The sequence below is a fragment of the Carassius auratus genome, chromosome 1 (genome assembly GCF_003368295.1).
Source record: "Carassius auratus strain Wakin chromosome 1, ASM336829v1, whole genome shotgun sequence".
NCBI classification, from domain to species: Eukaryota; Metazoa; Chordata; class Actinopteri; order Cypriniformes; family Cyprinidae; genus Carassius; species Carassius auratus.
In genome coordinates, this window is record NC_039243.1 from 19,460,156 (window position 1) to 19,480,276 (window position 20,121).

Genomic DNA, 20,121 nt, shown 5'->3' on the forward strand with positions numbered 1-20,121 from the left:
ACACTAAAATTCTGCTGTTAGGGCTGGGTATCATTAAATATGTTCATTATCAATACCGACCTTGACTTTGATATCAGTGCAAATAGTTTTAATAAAGTTCAAATAATTTTTAGTTTCAACATCTTTTAGGCTACGTTTACACTAGTGAATTTTAATTTTAAAATGCATAGCTCAGACATAATTTCTATTCTTTTTCCACTGATTTACTGATGAGCATTAGCTGCTGCTAGCACTATGTTTTCTCTTCCACGATCACTGTTCTAAATCAGAGGAAGCTCATTCGCTGCACCCGATGGTGGTTTAAAGTGAGTTTAAAGGGAGTATAAGCATAGTATAAATCTTCTAAATTGTCTTATGTAGCAAGATACAACAGGGTGCATTAATGGTCACGTAACTTGCGTTTTCAGTCATGTAGTGTGGAGGGAGATCTTTTCTGAAATGCAGTGGAAACGCCAGTATGAACGAGGATTGTTTTAATTTGAAAACCAATTCAAAATGAAAATTCACTAGTGTAAATGTAGCCTTACTTCTATGGGGATTGGGACGCTTACACACTACAGCCCAGAAGCACTAGTGTTAAGCCGCCTTTCCACTGTCTCCTTGACTAATGAAGCGACAGATTGATCGTAAGTCATTCATTTCCAATGGAGAGTAGTGCGGGAGCTGCGTGGAGTTCCGATCATATGCGTACGTGGAAATTTCGGATCCAATTTGAGCTTCGGATGCGTTAAAATATTTACATTTCTGTAGCTAGACCATATGCGACCACCCTACCAGATGTGATGTATTCTAATCAAAACTATCGGTGCAAATTATTAATATTTTGTTCACTTTAACATTATTCTTTGAACACATTTTCTGTGAAATGGTGCTTTAGAATAATTTTAGCAGAAGTAATTATTTTATAATTATTAAATCATTATTTACATTGATTAACACCATAAAACTACTGTTTTTATTTTGGGGGGTAATTTCATTCGTGACGATGCATTCATACATTAATTATATTTATTAAAATTATTAATTTTACCATGGTGAATATGCCAAGGTAATGGTTGCTGCATGAACAGTTTGAAAGTTCTATGCGACTGCCACTAGGGGGAGAAATGCAACAGATGAAAAGCATCTTTAGTGGCTCGGAATCAAGTCACATTTTTATAGACTTCAGACTTGACTTAAGACTCGACCTCAAATGACTCCAGACTTGACTCGAGGAAAAGGACTGGTGAAAATGTAAAAAGCAATTTGAGTCTTTTATCCTTAAATACTTACTGTATTTTCCGGACTATTAATCGCAGGGTCATTTATGGTAAATAGCTTTCAGTATTATATCCTCTAGTACTTTTATCTAAAGCAAAACACGCTTCTTTCAAGCCCTTTCCACTCCATGCTTTCTCTCTCTTTTCGGAATCTTTCTCTCAGAGCTGTGTATGGCGCTGTTATGTTAAAGCTGCAGTGGGTAACTTTTGTAAAAATATATTTTTTTACATATTTGTTAAACCTGTCATTATGTCCTGACAGTAGAATATGAGACAGATAATCTGTGAAAAAATCAAGCTCCTCTGGCTCCTCCCAGTGGTCCTATTGCCATTTGCAGAAATACATCGCTCCCGTTAAGAAACAACCAATCAGAGCTGCGGTCCGTAACTTTGTTTGTGTTCAAAATTTAGAAAAATGTATATAATAAGCGAGTACACCATGAATCCATTTTCCAAACCCTGTTTTTAGTCTGTCCTGAATCACTAGGATGCACCTATAATAAGTGTTTATATTCGGACTATTTTAGATTGCTTCAGGAGTACCGCGGCGGAGTAACCCAGTACCTTTGTGATTCTTCATAGACATAAACAGAGAGAAGTAGTTCCGGCTACAATGTTCTTCCGCAAGACGCAAGCAGTTCTGTTTATTAACCGCTAGAGCGTCAAAAGTTACCGACTGCAGCTTTAACAACAACAAAAACTTATAGAAAATTACAGATTATTTTCACTGAAACACAGCAGAAAACAACAATTCTGCAAATATAGTTATTTTTCAGACGTGATTTAGCATTATTAATCTGTAGGCTAAGAACATCTCAAAATAATCATGCCATTATAATTGGGAAAAATGTTGTTAGATGGCCAAGATAGAACGTTAAAACTGCTTGTTATCTTTCTCTTTTGCTCAAGATGAGAACATTTTGATTATTGTAGCTAAATTGTTTTTAGAGGATAATGCTTTTAAGCTAAATATTAAAATAGTATAGCAGCAGCAAAACCCTGAAAAAAACCCAACAGTATTTTATTCTGTCACATGGCCTTGCATGTATTTAAATGTAAAAATACAATAGGCCTATGTAAATTCTGAAAATGTTTTTATTATTATCATTATTATTATTTATTTATTTTTAAGTCCAGACCTCTGCTTGGAAAATATAGAGGCGTGCCTCTTGGAACTTTAATTAAATACTCCTGTCTTATATAATAAAGAAACTTTAATATTTCCTTATGTGTCTTGGTATTGTACTCTTATTATAAAATTTGATTACAGAAAAACTGTTTTGAACATGGTAATGAATTAAACCTAAAAGGCTGGACGTACATTAACACCTCTTTTTCTTTTCTTTTTTCTCTTTTTTTAAAAAGCGGATCATAAAGTAGATCATATATTTTGTTTAAAGCCTATAAAACAGATTTGTGTCTAAAGATTTTTGTCTGAAGCCTATAAAACAGACATGTGAGCCAAGTCTCTGGGTGTAAATTATGCATTAAATGCAATTAAAATTTTGTCTATGCATTAAGTTTCTTGCTAAAGTCTTGTAAAGCAAATGTTAACTAAAGCAAATGTGAATCTATTTAAAATCCTGACATGCACAATTTTGAGTGAACTATTCCTTTAATTCTCTTCCATCATGGCTTTATACTGTTGTGTATTTGCTTAATGTTGTCAATTTTATAAGTTTAGTTGTATTGTGCCCTCCTGGGAAACTGTCATGATCATGATGCCAGGAAATAATCTAATTTGATTGGATAAAAGTACTTATGATGAATCATTGTTATGCAGTTTGCTTGGGTGATCTTTAAACAACAATTGTGAGAAAATTTATAAATAAGGAAAAAAAGAAAGAAAAATATGTGATGATGGTTTTTCAAGTCATGTAGCGCTAGAAAAGAGTAGATATGCTCTTTTGACTGGTTTTATCTTGTTCAATGTCTTCAGACCTTTCTCACACGCCAGGCTGTTTGACTTCTCGTTGCTAGTGAAATTCCTGCCTGGTTACCATATATTCTGTCAATGTTTACTGCAGAGAACCATCCAGCAGACATTACACAAACACAAGCTCTCAATGTCTTTGTGTTGTCTGAGATTGTAACGAAAAGATGTTAAGAGAATTAAAATCTGCAAAGCACTCTGCCGTCTTAAATTTATATACTGAATATCACATTGAGAAATTACTGAGAAATGAGAAATGACTGTTTGCTTTGAGAAATTAAAGGAATAGTTCATCCGTAAATGACAATTCAGGCATCATTTGCTTACTAATGTTATTGCAAACCCGGCTGAGTTGCTTTTTTTCTGTGTAACACAAAAGGAGATATTCAGCAGACTGTTCATGCTGCTCTTTTCCATATAAACAATTATAAAAACATTTCTATGAAAAAAAAAAAAAACACCAGAAAAGTTATAAAAAGACCTGCACTCTTCTGAAGTCATATGAAGTAGCTTTGTGTTAGAAGTTATTCATTGACAATATTTCCTCCCCTTTAGCTCTTAAATTAATTTGCATTACAGGGCTCTCTTTGTGTGAAGAAAAAAAATAAATAAATAAATTGTGTGTCTTTAATATAAAAAAGGTACATGAATAATGACTAAGGTTTGGGTGTTTTCCTCACAAAAAGCTCTTTTAAGTTTTTTTTTTGAATACTTGAAATCGGGCAGATACGTCATAATGAATAATGTATGATAGTTTTGAGGGACATTTTTTAATTAATGGAGCTGCTTTTATTTTCCACTAAAGAAAAAGTTAGATGGGTTTGGAACAATGTAATTGTTAGAATGGGCAAGGATCAGAAATCTCCATGTAAAACTGATCAGGCAGACCAAACCGTGAGTCAAAGAGACTTAAAACTTGGAGGAATGGTAGTACTCACACTGTCAACAACGTCACCAAGACTCGCCCCAATCAGCCTGACGGGGGCGCTACAGCAATCAAAAGTACAAAATCCCCCATAACTCCTAAACCATTAGTTCTAGACTCAAGTGCCTTATGTCATTGGAATCCTTGGCTCACAGCGGGCAAAATACATACCTAAATCTACTTTGGCCAACAAGTCCTAGGTGTTTTGCCCGATTGGAACCAAATCAGTACAAAAAAACATACTCTGGAAACGGATTATCAATAATTATCCAATAACCTTTCCAATCACCCTTGCAATGGTATGCCAAAACTTTGAAAGAGCCACTTTTACTGAAACGCTTATAACATTTGAACAGAAAGAGATATCATCACCAAACTTGGTACAAATATGTTAGACCTCAGTCTGGTCAAATTTAAACAATTTCAGAGCTTGGTCACTTGCTGGTGCTATAAGAGTGGAAAAAAATGCCTTTGGAATCTATTAGAAGTTTGAAAGAAATCAACCACTGCAATATCACATTTTTCAAGGGTGTAAACAATTGTATATTGTGTTTCACACATACACAAAATATTAATATTGTCTAATAGACCTACTCATTCTGAACACATTTGCCTATAGAACCACTGCTGTCAATCAAATTGTTCATTAAAATGTCAAAAACCTACTTTTGCGAACTATAGGTTTTCACTCAACCTCAATATAACCACTTCAGCACAATTCTCTGGACTTTCTAGATCAATAATCATCATCAGAAAAAAATAAAAAATTAATTTTACACTTTGGGTAGCTATAATGGGGTAATTTAGATAAGGGGTGTGCCAATGATACCCAAAAGCCTAAACGAAAACTTTACAAAACTTGGTGAGAACATGTGTCAGATGATTCTTAACAAGCACGCACAGTTTTAACGGAGAATGGATCATAGGTGGTGCCGTCGCAATATAACTGCCATAAAAGTCAACATTAGATTTCTATGATAAATTAACTGGAATTGCCAAAAATGCTCTTTTTATTTACTGATTTAGCGGGTTACAGGCTTTCTAAATATTATGTATTATATTTTTTCTTATGTGGCTAAATGCTTTAAAGCACTTGAATCACAGTATTTGCTGTTTGCATGTAATGTAATTTTAATGTCATTTTCATTTTATTTATTTCTGTAAGTTTATATATATATATATTTATTTATTTATTTATTCGTTTTTTTTTTTTTTTACTTCATTTTTTTCAGGTTTAGTGATTTTAGTGCTTCAACAAAAAGTTATAATTTTGAGTTACCTGTACTTGCCAAGGCAACATTTCTATTTTTCATTTCAAACAAGTCTATTTTAGTTTTAGTTAACAATAACCGGACCAGTTTGGAACAGCATGAGGTTTAAGGTTGCATACTGGCATGTTCATGTAGTTTGTATAATTAAGATATGAATTAATGAAGTTCCATTTCTAATATATCCATATTTTCCATTTCTCTTTCCCTTTAAATCATCAGCGAACTCCCTCATCGTTCAGGTTCAGGATAACACCACATTATCCACAGGAGAGACGCTGCTCCTCACCTGTTCTGTTTCTGCTGAAGACTCTGTTGAACTGGAGGTGATGTGGCTGATGAATGCTACCCTTGTTCTGGCCCATCTGAGTCATGACGGCGTGTTGACCAACACATCTGATGCCGTGGACATGAGACGATTGGGAAAGTGGGATTTCCAGATCAAGGTTCACGAAGTGGAGATGTCTGATGCGGGATTATATGCATGCAAAGTGAGCGCATGGGTTCAGCGTGATGGTGGACATTGGTACCGGGTCGCGGAGAAGATTTCAGACCCCATACACGTTCATGTTATAAAGCAAAGTACGTATGTTGCTTATTTTTTTATTGACAGTCCTTTTCATGTTTCTTAAGAATTATTTATAATGTCATGACTCTTAACATTAACACTCTGTAGTGCAGGGACAGGCAACTCCGGTCCTGGAGGGCCACTATCCTGCAGAGTTTCGCTCCAACCCTAATTAAACATACTGTACCTGAACAAGGCTATCAGTGTTTTCGGGATTACTAGATAGATACAGACAGGTCAGTTTATATGAGGGCTGAAGCTAAACTCTGCTGGATAGTGGCCCTCCAGGACCGGAGTTGCCTGTCCCTGCTGTAGTGTCTCACTTTTTTTGGCAAAGTGTGACATTTAGAGATAATGCCTTCTGAAGCTCTTTACAGCTGCATATGAATGCATTCTGCTTCCCTCATCTATAACATATTAATTGAATGCAGATTATTTGGTATTTTCAATGGCATTAAAAGCATAATATGACATTTGTATTAGTGCACTGAAAATATCTTTCAAGCTATAGTTTTCCTTTAGAACAGGGCTATTCAAATGAGTGCACTGCAGAGTTTAGCTCCAACCCTAATCAAACACACCTGAGCCTGTTAATCAATGTCTTTGGCATCATTAAAAAATCCCAGGTAGGTGGGTTTTGAATCAAGATTTGAATAGCCCTGCTTTTAGAAGATGATACACAGAACACGTTTTATCAGACTGTGGATGACAGATGAGACATCTTTTAGTATAATTTAAGGCCGGATAATACATAATATATATTTTTTAAAAAATTCAGCTGCATATATCTTAATATATATCTAAATGACTTTTTTGTAAATAAATTTAAGGAACCATTTAATTACTGTTAGAAAGATATGTTAATACTTATTATTAAATAGATAAAAAATAAAAATAATCAAGGCATTTTTAAGCATTTTTTTACTAAATGAACAAAAACAAAAATGATATTTAATAATTTTTCTTTGATTAAAAAGTATGGGGTCACTACAATCGTTTACATTTAAGTTAATACTTTTATTCAACAAAGGTGCAAAAAAAAAAAAAAGATCAAAAGAGACATATTTAGATATTTATAATGTTACAGAAGATTTATTTTGCAAATAAATGCTGTTCTTTTGAACTTTCTATTCATCAAATAATCCTGAAAAATAAAAAATAAAACATATCACAGTTTTCACAAAAATATGCAGCAGCACAACTTTTTTCAACATTGATAATAATAATAAAATGTTTCATGAGCAGCAAACCAGCATATTAAAATTATTTCTGAAGGATCATGAGACACTGAAGACTGGAGTAAAATTCAGTTTTGATCACAGAAATAAATTACAATGAAAATATATTTCACAATTTTGCTGATTTTACTGGATTTTTATCAAATAAATGCAGCCTTGGTTAGCAGAAGAGACTTCTTTCAAAACATCTTAACAATAGTGCATATGAAAACAATAAACAGACAAATTTGTATGGATATATTTTATTTAAATGCTTCAATGAGTAAAAACAAAATGATCTCCTGTGAACAATTTAGTGAAACTAAATAAGAGTTTTTTTAGTTTCACAAAGTCATTAGTAAGTTTTAATAATTCACTCAAATGGACAGTTTGAAATGATTCATGGAAATGAATTGCCAGTAGAACTATTTAAAATAGAATAAAATCAAGCATGCATGCTAAACTAAGCATGTTATTTTACTCTCACTACCAGACTGGTTAATTCTTAACCCATCCATCAATGTCTGCTGTCTAGCACTGAAAGTAGAAATGTTGCATTCAGTAGTTTTGCAGTCTGTTTAGCTCTGTCGTGTTAATAAGCGAGCTTCAGGCATGAGATGTGTGTGTTAGTGTCGTGTTTCTGAAGAGTCACTCTGTCACCAGCTATTGGATGGCTGTGGGTGGGCATCCTAATGAAGGACTGTTGTCTATATTTACAGGCTAAAAGCCAGTTGCTCATGCTAGAAGTCAGCGTTAATCGTTTGGGATCTCGCTGTCAGCATGATTCACTGGGAAGAGCTTCAACCTGTTTATTTTGTTAGGAACTACAAGGAGTAGTTCACTGTCAAAGGCAAACTCTGGTGCGGTTTACTCATCTCAGTTAGTTTGAAATGTTTTGTTTTAGAAGATTGCGGAGCTCCAAAAATACAGAAAACAACATTACATTTGTTAATACAAATTTCATACAATCATCGCTTTGTTTGATTTTGCACATTTGTTGAGGATTTGACAGAAATTGTAATCATTTTTCACACAAAAAAAAAACATGAACCATCAACCATCACTCACTCACTCACTCTCTCACATACTTACACAATATTTTTAACCTGCATTAGTTGAATGTTATTATTGGTTTACAGTATCTCAGCGCCACCCTACTATGATCTACAGTCATGCCACTTAAAGTTAAAGAGAATCTTATGTTTCCAGATCTTTAAAAGAGCCGCCTTCATTTCTTTAGAACAGCCTTGAACGTTTGGCCTCTCATTCCTCACCCACGGTTCCAGGAAACAGGTCTCTTGCTGAAAAACACCTGACCTGTGCAACTGCTAATGTCTAAACTTGAGAATGTATTTTTGTGTGGTATACTGAAAAGTATTATTTTTCCCTCCTTTGTTTTCTCACTTCCTTTGCTTTGCATGCTATGTGACGCTCTTAATCCAAATCAGTTTAAAAAGAAAAAGTAGGCGGCATGATCTTGCTGTCTTCTAAGATGAATATTTTCCCTCAAACTCTAAGGGTGCTTCACATCTACACTGTTTAAAAGTTATTAAATATTTGTATAAAAAGTCTCTTATGCTCACCACAGGCTTATTAAAATTAATTAAAATTAAAGTATATACTTTTTATAATTGTGTGTGTGTGTATATATATATATATATATATATATATATATATATATATATAATTGTCAATCCAGCATTTCTCTTTTTTTAGGTTAAAGGGTTAGTTCATCGAAAAATCATAATTATGTAATTAATAACTCACCCTGATGTCGTTCCAAACCAGTAAGACCTCCAATTTATCTTTTTATCAGTTTAAGATATTTTAGATTTAGTTTGAGAGCCCTGTCCCACCATTGAAGCTGTGTGTATGGTGTACTGTCCATGTCCAGAAAGGTAAGAAAAACATAATCAAAGTAGTCCATGTGACATCAGAGGGTCAGTTATAATTTTTTAACCATCGAAAATACATTTTTGTCCAAAAATAGCAAAAACTACGACTTTATTCAGCATTGTCTTCTCTTCCGTGTCTGTTGTGAGAGAGTTCAAAACAAAGCAGTTTGTGATATCCGGTTCACGAATGAATCATTCAGTTCACCAAATCGAACTGAATCGTTTTAAACGGTTCGCATCTCCAATACGCATTTATCCACAAATGACTTAAGCTGTTAAGTTTTTTAATGTGGCTGACACTCCCTCTGAGTTCAAACAAAACAATATCCCGGAGTAATTCATGTACTCAAACAGTACACTGACTGAACTGCTGTGAAGAGAGAACTGAAGATCAAGCCGAGCCAGATAATCACTCATTCACGAGTCAAGAACCGTTTCTGTCAGACGCGTTCGATTCGAGAACCAAGGAGCTGATGATACTGCGCATGTGTTGTGTGATTCAGTGTGAAGCAGACTGACACACAGAGCATCTGAACCGAACTGATTCTTTTGGTGAATGATTCTGAACTGATTCTGTGCTAATGTTATGAGCCCAGGTAAACCGAGGCTTGAATGAAGGGCAATCATCGCCAATGACGCCATTACGTCGAATGCAAAAGAACTGGTTAACCGTTTTCTTCAACCAATTTATTGAATCGAACTGTCCGAAAGAACTACTGGTGATCGGAAAACAGATGAGTCAATGTTTTGTTCATTATCTGTCTCGCCTCTGTGTTCATCTTCAGTTCTCTCTTCAGATCAATCAATGAAATCAATGCATTGACCAATGCTGACGCAAGCCATGCACTACCCTTACAACACTACCACTAAAAAAGGGACCCTTAAATGAAAGGATATTAGCATATTACCCACAAATTACTAATATGACATTGCAGACAATTTGTATTTTTTTATGAATATGACTTAAACTGATGCAAGACGCGCTCAGTCTCTCCCTCTCTCTTTCTTTCTCTCTATCACGCGGCTGTTAGGTATGTTTTGTGCTGTTGATCGTCCTCATCTTCCTCAATAAATTAAACATTTATTCATGCTAGGGTGTCACCGGTGAATCCAGTGGAGAAAAATCCCCTAATTGCAAACTGGCATTCAGATCTGCCTCCATTTTGTTAGCAACGCCCCAACTTCCAACGATCCAATAAATTCCCGAAGGAAGAAATTAACAATATTGAATGCTAGTGCTTTCTAAATTACCACATGGTGTAAAGCACTGAGAAATGTAGGGATTTGTATATAGAGTTTTGCTGTAACAGTTCACCAAATCGGACTGGTGTGTTAAAGCAGGCGAATAGTGTTTATAGTTCAGCAACATGGGTGTGCTTTTTCAAAAATGGCATTATGGTTTTGAAATTTTAGTTAAAAAGCCTAGTTATATAATTGTGTGAAATATTTGTTCCTCGCGTTTGCATCACTATAAACAAACTCCTGCCAGCATCAGCAGAATGTCACTCTTATTTCTTTGTCTTGTTGTGTTTGCTCTTATAATTCATTCTCATCATTGAGCTCTTTCATACACGCTATCCAATTGACTTGAGTTCGAAACACCGCTGTGTGTGCAGCACAATTATTTGTGCCTTATTTCAGCAATGTAAGTTCAAAGTCTGCACCTGCGGTGTCTTGAGTTCTTGATGATGAAGTCATGTTGGAGGTGTTGCTTCTCTTCGTGGTTTTCTAATAAGTGCTGTACATAGTCTCGTGCCTTTGCACCGTTATTAACCAGTTTTGAAGAATGGCGTGTTTATTGTCATCTGCACAGTGCTCAATCAAAACAGTGAAGTGCACTAATACCATGCTGACATACTATATCGCCTGAACCCATGCCATATGCTCAGAGATCTTACGAAGGAACGCCGGCTGAATAGTTGGGGAAATAGCTGAAATCTCTGTTGAGAATTCAGTAGCTGTTTTTCATCTTGTCATGCACTGATGGATGATTTGTGCTGCTCAAAATCATTAGCGTTAATGATTTTAAGACCCGGTGAGTCCAGCAAACTAAAACCATGTTAATTCTATATCATCTCTAGTGTTTGGCCTGTTTGTTGTATAGTTGTGTACATACAGTATATCATTAGTCTTTTGGATTACAATTATATAGATAGATTTGTTTTATTTTGTTTTTCTTTTTATTGTGTAATGTATATAATAAATATTTGCTTATTTTTTTATTTTGTTGAACTAATCTTGATGATTTATATATATTTTTTTACAAATATTTTTTATAAAAATATTCTAATTTCTAAAGAAGGTGCTTCTTTAGTCACTCTATTCTTATGAATAAAATTATTATTATTAGTGAATCTTTTGACTGATTAAATTATTCACTTAACTATTTTATACTGATTTTTAAATACGTTTTAATTAGGCTAGGTTTATTTATATAGCACATTTCATACACAATGGTAATTCAAAGTGTTTTACATAAAAGTATAGTTAAAATAATCATAAAAATCAATAATAAAAAGCAAGGAATTAAAATTTTTATTAAAACCGATACAGGCTGGTTACTGGTGAGGAGGCCATAACAACCCTGCTGGTGATAAAGGCATGAACAAGTTTCTCCAAGTCTTGACTGGAAACCAAACATTTAATTATTGCCATGTTTTTAAGATGATAGTATACTGATTTCAGGTTCGTAGCCAGCCTATTGAAAGGGGGGGTTCTTTTTTTCAAAAAGTGGACCTTTTTGCAGTTTTTCTCCATCGTTTGTATTTAATTATGAGGTTCAAATACTGAAATATATTGCGTTTTATTATTATAACCATGGCCATAGCCAGGCTTTGAAAATTAGTGAGGTCCAGGGAGTTTCTATAATAACCCCCTTATTATAGAATTGTGATATAATAACCCCTATAAATTCAACTAATTATATTTTTCTAACACTTGAAAAGAGACAGAAATGTAGATGTTTTTGGAGGGATGCTCTTTTTAAATCATGCCCTGTTTATTGCATCAAAGTTTGTTAACATACATATTACCCACCAAACGTGTTTTTTGCATAGTCAAGATTACAAAAGACAATTCTTAACTAAGTTCCAGTGGCGCAGAAGATAAACTGTGTGTCATTGATGTGATCAACCCGGGTTTGAATCTGCCTTTTGGCGTTATTTTTTCTCCCTTTTCAAATTTCAAATCACATCAGAAAAGTATTTATTTTCAATGTAAATGAAGTAAATAATCAAAAAGTTAAGGGTAGGTGTAAGGAGGGTTTTATTGTCCCAATAAGGTGACATCCATTAAATTACACTCAATAAGTTATTATTGCATTCTGTTTTATAATGTACTACAATACTGAGGTGCAGATAATTGCCACTATTTGAAGTAAGTAGCCTAGTATAAACAGCAGAAAATCCTGCTATTTGAATAGAGTATACATAGAATCTATTGATATTTGCACTTAATGTAAATAGCATATCACAAAAAAATTCTCCTTTTGCACTTAGTGTAAATAGCCGCTCACTTTTTTGATAACTCCCAGACTAATGCAGGGCGAAGGAATGTTGACAGATTTTCTATTAAAATAAACAAAAACCTATAAATAAATAAAATGGACTGAAATTATTTAAGATATTTTGGAAATTATAAAGTTATCCCTCACCCTAAACCTCAACTTTCTAAAGTGTTAAATTAAGTGGAAAAACAAGTTTAAAAAACCCTTATAATAGCTGGATCTGACAACATAGATGCTGCGTCTCGCGCTCTCGCTCTCAACTCTCTGAACACTTGTTCACTTCGGAAGCGTCTCGCAGTGATTATTTTCATACCACGGACGCTAAACATTCTGAATTATACATGCAGACATTCATATGAGGAGTTTAGCAGAGAATTAGTCAATCAGAGAACAATTTTTTTTCCGAACATGAACAATTTACCGAGGTCCGGACCTCGGTGACCTCATAGCTGGCTACGGCCATGATTATAACAACAACTGTATTTAATAATATAATTAAAAATATAATAAATATGTAATATAGAAGGCATACAGATAATTAGCTAATTGGCTAGATAATTGGCTTTCTAGCCAACTAACGTGCTACATATATGGTAATTAAATGGCTTTCCTGAGGTAAATGTTATGTGACATAATTGTTCTCCAGCAGTTTTATTGACCTCTTTGGGCATTGAAAAAAACTGATTGATCGATATGAGGAGGAATATTAATTTATGTATCTTTCAACATTGTTCATTCGTGTATATTTACTATTATCTAGAGATGATCCTGCCACTATAGGGATCTGTCACGTCACATGTACAAGCGGCAAAACTTATTACTTGAATTTTGTAATAAAATTGACAGAATCTGAGAGCTTAGATTATTTTTTATAACATAAGTAACCTGCTCTGTCTTGTCTGTCGATCTCCGTGTCCTCTATGCTTTGCGATTTTACTGTGCGTGAGAAAATTGATGTGTGGCATAAGAGCGTGTGGAAAGTGTCTCACGGTGAAAGCGTGAGAGCTGGCAAGCATCGCAAATTAATTAATCATTCCAAATAATTTACCTCAAGCGGTCTGCTTCGAAGTTCTCAGAGAAATAAGACGCGCACAGAAGGAGAAGCATTTCCATTGGCTCCAGTCTGCCGGTTTTGGCCAATGAAAAAAGTTGATATTGCACAGCCAATATCACTGAATTTCCTACTATGTTTTATTATTATAATTACACTACGCTTATATGGCTATTGTATTGTAGACTATTGAGTGAAAAAAATAGAGAAATCCTTTTAATAATAATAATAATAAAAAAATACCCCCCCCCCCCATCATCATTCAGAGCCAATGCATGAAAAAAAAAAAAAAAAAAAAAGACTTAAATTCTGGACCTTTGGCAGTGAGGGGGGGGTCGTTCGAACCACCCGAACCCCCCCTGCCTACGGGCATGGATTTAGTTATTGCTCGACATAACTACTGAAACTAAGGCTACGTTCACACTGCAGGCTGAAATGACCCAATTCCGATTTTTTTGCCCCTATGCGACCTGTATATGATCTTTTCATGACAGTCTGAACGACACAGATCCGATCTTTTCAAATGTGACCCAGGCCACTTGGGTATGTGGTCCTGAATCCGATACGTATCCGATCTTTTGAAATGCGACCTCGGTCTGAACGGCCAGGCCACATATATCCGACCCATATGTCATTGATATGCTACAAACGTCATAATTCTGCGTTGAAGTAGGTGGGAACGAGAAGAGCCACTCACATCAGTATCCCACAGGCGGCAAGGGAAGTCAACCGGAAGTTGAAGTCGGCCGGGTGCCGCCATCTTGTAGCAGAACTTCACTTGCGTTAGCATTCCCATTGACTCCCTTTCATTTTGGCGTCACTTTGACAGCGAATAACTTTACATCTGAGGCGTTTAAAGACTTCGTTTGTCCATTATTTATTTTCTAAAGATACACGACAATGTATAAAGGGCTCCATTACCTTCTATGTTACATTATGGCCCCGTATAAACAGTTTTTGTAAAAATAGGCTAACGATTGCGTCATAACCTCTCGACTCTCTGTCGCATTACCATACAGACAGGTGGAGAAGCTCGCAGGCAATTAACTTTATATGGTGTACTGGCGTTAAATTTTTAAATACTATACAAAATAATTAATCAGAATACTTACTCCTGCTCACTCACGCCAAAGAACTCCCCGCTCAAGCTCGCCGTCTTTGCAAGATTAACGATGGCAGTTTGCACGCACAGCTACTAGAACATTTACATCTGTCAGACAGGTTGCTGACGTTGTCAAGCTTCGTTTGAGTCTGCACGTCAGAAACGGAAGTGCTAAAAAACGCTAAAAATGGGCTTCACTTGTCTCAATTGAGTTCCAATGGGGTCGCTGTGTCCATTTCTTTTACTGTCTATGGTATCCCACCACTCCTGGCTGCGACTCCGCACCCACACGTTTCTCTGTACCGACGTTGCTAACACTGCTCCACAAAACGCCATGGCCAAAAACCTTGCTCTTCTCCTTTTTCTTAAAACGAGAAGATTGTATTTGTGCTGGCTCCGTTGGGAAAATAACTTTAATATTGCAAAAAGAGCTCCGCTGTTGACTACACTGTTGTTGACATCCATGTTTAACGTTAGCTACTTCCGCAAACAACGGACGTCGTTCACCGTTGAGTACTCCTCTGCGCATGCGGGTCACTTCTGGGTCATTTCACGTTCACACAGGAGATCACAAAAGGTCGCATTTAATTGGAAATGTGAACGGCCTTGCAAAAAAATCTAATTTTTAAAAAAAATCTGAATTGAGCATTAAGCCCTGCAGTGTGAACGTAGCCTAAGGTCTGACTCCAGAATCAAACCAAGATTCCTGACTTGATTTTTAGTTGTTTAATCCCTAGAGTCAACTTCATCTTTGTTTCCAAATGCAATGACTTCAGTTTTCTTTTTGTTTAACTGAAGAAAGTTTTGGCACATCCAACTGTTAATTTCATCATTTCACTTTCTCATTATTTGAATCAGTGGAAACGTGTACTGGCTGAACAAGAGCGGTGCAAAAATTGAGTCTTGTGGGACTCCGCACATCATGGACACCCACTTATGGTCTCCTATACTCACATAATAACATCTTCCTTCTATGTATGAACTGAACCATTTAAGGAATAGAACAATTAATTATATTCTGGTTAAAATTATTATTCTAATTTATTTATTTATTTTTTTGATTTTATTAAGTTCATAAAATTAAATACTTAAAGTATTACTAATGTTTTAAATTAATAAAAGTAATTACTTTTTACTGAATATTTTTTATTTACTGAATGATTTCCTATTTTATTCTAAATTCTAATGTATTTTCTGATAATTTTTATTCTGTATTTTAGAAAATTGTTATTCTCTCATGTTATTTTATTGTTTCTTTTACAAGTTTATTCTATTATGATAATAATAATAATAATAATACAATAATTTTTATTATTGGTGCTTTCAAATTTTATTAAATGTATATATATTTTAATCTGATTTCTAAATTTGTGTATTTTGATGAATTATTCTTTTTAATTAGTCAGTTATTAATAATTCATTTTCTATTATTATAATTAGTATTCTAATGATTAAACTATGCATTGTTAATATTATTATTATTTTTTTTATTTTTTTTTATTTATAAAAATAAATATCCGGATTAATAATATTAATTTATATCCGGATTAATTTTTCTTTCTGATTTTTATAAAATAATTTTAATTAAGTGATTTTAGTCAGTTCTGCTTGGTTCTGCTTGGTTCAGATTTTTCTAGTCTGTTCAGATTTCCAGTTATATTCTCATTTACTGTATAAATATTTTATTATTTTCTATATTAGTATTATTTTCTAGTGTCATTCAACAATATTGTTTTCCATTGGTAGCTGATCTCCAGTTAAGTGCTGATGTACAAAAAAAAAAAAAAAAAAAATGAGTAGGATTGGGTGACCTGTAATCTAAATTTACCTTTCACTGCATTGGTCTCTCTGTATTTAATTAACAACTAAACCAAACAGACGAGGACTAATCTGCCGCTCCACCTGATAACATACAAGCACTGCAGGTCATACTTTGAACAGGTGTACAGCAAACCAAAAGAAAGTATGAGAGAATGAAATAGAGAGAAGAAGACAGAGGACAAAGAGATAATGTTGACTGAATTTGTGCAGTGGAGAGGCTCTTGTTTAAGGTGATTGACAGTCACTCTCTCGGCCCCTTATTCAGTTCCCAGGACACTTGGTTCCCGTCCATAGCGACGGCTTTAGAGTTCCTGTGGGACTCCTGTGGGACATTCATCTTGTCTGCTCTATTTGTCCGGGTAAAGAAACACTGTCGACCTGTTCTCGTCCTGTCTTTATTTATCATTCTTTAACTAGAGCTCTCTCTTGCTTGCTAAGAATCTGTTTCTCCTCACTCAAACCCAAAAAAGTCACATAACCAAACTTCACCCAGAATAATGAAGATCTTTCACAGGAGGAACGGACTAAGTAACTAACTTTAAAAAGTAATTAGCTAACTGGGAAGTAGTCACCCCTCTTGAAAAAAGAACCAATATTAAACCAGATCGAACCAGTGTTATTTATATACGGTTATGTTTTATTATATTAATATTTATATATTTATATTTATATTATGTATTTTTATTTATTTTTATATTCTTATTTTATTGTTATAATTTAAATTTTAAGGTTATGGTTAAGTTTAAGCTTATGGTTAAGCATTTTAGTAATTCAATTTTTTTTTAATTATTATTATGTCTACTCATATAATTAAGTCTAATTGTGTTTATATATATACAACTAGTTGGCAAATAGTTCAAATACATGTTTAAGTGTTTAATAGTTTATTCCAGTTAACGTTTATTTTAAGTAACAGTAATGCTTTTTTTTCTTTTGTCATTTTTGTAATATTATTTTAACAGAATTTGTTATAAAATAATATACATTGTAATATTAATATTTAATATTTTGATTCAGCCTTTCTTTTTCTTTCATTTTCTTTTCTTCAGCTTAAACCTATTGTCAATGTAACATATCTATGTGTAGTTTAACTTGTTTTTAGTTTAAATGTTTTCCTCTGTTATCTTTTGCTATATTTTATTACATCATAACCTCAATTACCGAAAAATATTTTTTAAGTAATGACAACAACCATTAAAAGAAAAAAAAACTGTCCATGACTTTTACATGGACAGTGCTAGTTTTTCCTCTCTCAATCAGGTTAAATTGGTTATTGCTGACTTGTAATTAACATCTTAGTTATTTCTCCTAAGCAGCAGCAATCAAATGGAGATACTGTACTTATATTTATCTCAATAATGTCTCAAACTGTGCTCACTACAACAACAAATGCAATCAAAAGTCAAAGATCTTAATATGAACTTGAGGACAATTCTCATGAAATCCTCTCTAGAGCAGTGTTTCTTTTTTTATCTATATTTTTGGTTTCCATCATTAAAAGTAAATATAAAAATATAGCTTACATTGGTAACCAGCACTAAGACAATTTGAATGGGTCATTTAAGTTTGATTGCCAGCTGAAATAGGTTATCTGCTCTTTTAAAGACATAGCTCATCCAAAAATCAAAATAAACTCACCCTCCACTGTATGTTTAATTATCTTCTGCTGAACACAGAAACTTTTAAATAATGTTTTGGTAACACTTTACCATAAGGTTCCATTAGTTAATGTTAGTTCTATCATGACACCTCTCTGGAGATTTTAGCATGGTAATGGATATGACAATGATTAAAGGGGTCACATGATTACATTTTTCCTTTGTCTTTGGAGTGTTACAAGCTCTTGGTGCATAAAAAAGACCTGTAAAGTTGCAAAGACTAAAGTCTCAAATCCAAAGAGATATTCTTCATAAAAGTTATTTGTCCTTGTCCACGGCCCCCTAAAACGTCTCGTTTAAGCATGCCCCCATATCTCTACGTCACTATGTGGGAAGATTTGCATAATGCTGCCCAGATGTTTCTGCAAAGATAGAAAGCATACCTTTTATTCTCTCTGTTGCTGCCAGCGCCACATCGTGGAGAAGCTGTGTGTTTCATGTTGAAAGCGAAAACTACTTTGTTTGGCCTTCCAAAAGAGCACGATATCCGCTGCGTCATGCCTAGAGCTGATCCACAACCACCGGCCGCTCCTTCGCCAAATCCGCTGGGTGTTCCTCGTTATAGCCACTGGCTGTTCCTCACTCAAGCCGCTGGCTGTTCCTCACTCAACCCCCTGGCTGTTCCTTGCTCTAGCCGCCAGCTGCCACTTACTCTAGCCATTGGCTGTTCCTCACTCAAGTTGCTGGCCATTCCTCACTCTTTGCAAGGATAGTTTGGCACTTCTGATTCATGGTACTGTAGGTTTACATATGTAAAGGATTTGCCACTGATGATTCAAAGTGAGTTTTGAGCAGTGTGGAGTAGCACATGTTGTTTGTCATTTCTCCGATCACAAATGCAGACATGGTTTTATGTTTATGCGGTGCAATGTGCAATGTGCAATGTGCAACGCAACGCGAAAAAACAAAACATATAAGTCATCTAGAGTTTCATGACAGAACTTGGTACTTAATGTATTATTAACTAACATGAACAAACAATAAACATTAGATTTATTACAGTATTTTATTAATCTTTATTAATGTTAGTTCATGAAAATACAGTTGTTAATTTTTAGTTCATGTTAATTCACAGTGCATTAATGTTAACAAGCACAACTTTAGTAAATGTTAAAATGAACATTAACTAAGATTTTAATAAATGCTGTAAAAGTATTGTTCATGCTTAGTTAATGTTAACTAAAGTAGTTCACTAATGTTAACTAATGAACCTTAATGTAAAGTGTTACCAAAGTTTTTAACCAAACAGATTAGCTATTCACTTCCGTAGAATTATTATTTTTTTCCTACTATGGAAGTCAATGGCTACCGGCAACTGTTTTGTTCCCAACATTCTTCAAAATATCTTCTTTTGTGTTCAGCAGAAGAAAGAAACTCATACATGTTTGAACAACTTGGGGGTGAGTAATGATGACAGTATTTACATTTTTGGGTGAATTATCCCTTTACGCAGAGATGAAATCCATTTTAGGTCATTTTAGGACACATAATGAGACTTTATTAGAGTCAACAAGTTGCCAATTAATTGATGCATATGCAGAATTTCTGTGTATTATTACACTATATGTGGGAGGGGCTTATTGAACAGGAAGTGAAGTGGATGAAAGCCACAAAATGCAGATGGTCCCAGTGACTCAGGTAGCATGACGTCCAAAAGCTGAACGCAAAACTCACCACCACATGTGAAGCTTAAGTCAGTTGTGTATGTGAGCGAGATTCTGGATGATTTTAATTTGTCCTTCTCCTCTCTCATGTGTTTTTCAGAGTTATTTGTGTTTTGTGAGTATTTCGAGTCTGAAAATGTGGGAGAACAGTGTTTTCTTTGGCACACTGTAAGTCTTTGTGTGTCTCTAGTACTGCTCATTCATGCATGAAGGTCCCAGCTGTAAAGGAAGCAATGCAGGGAGTCTTTCACTGCC

The 20,121-nt window shown here is 34.5% G+C and overlaps 1 protein-coding gene across 1 annotated transcript in view; it reads left to right on the forward strand.

The window, feature by feature from the left end:
* Nucleotides 1-20,121, forward strand: part of LOC113098585 (prostaglandin F2 receptor negative regulator-like) — a 59,601-nt gene that overhangs the window by 14,337 nt on the left and 25,143 nt on the right. The window contains exon 4 of the mRNA XM_026263659.1: nucleotides 5,608-5,967. Within this exon, the coding sequence (XP_026119444.1) occupies nucleotides 5,608-5,967 (360 nt within the window). The remainder of the gene's footprint in view (nucleotides 1-5,607; nucleotides 5,968-20,121) is intronic.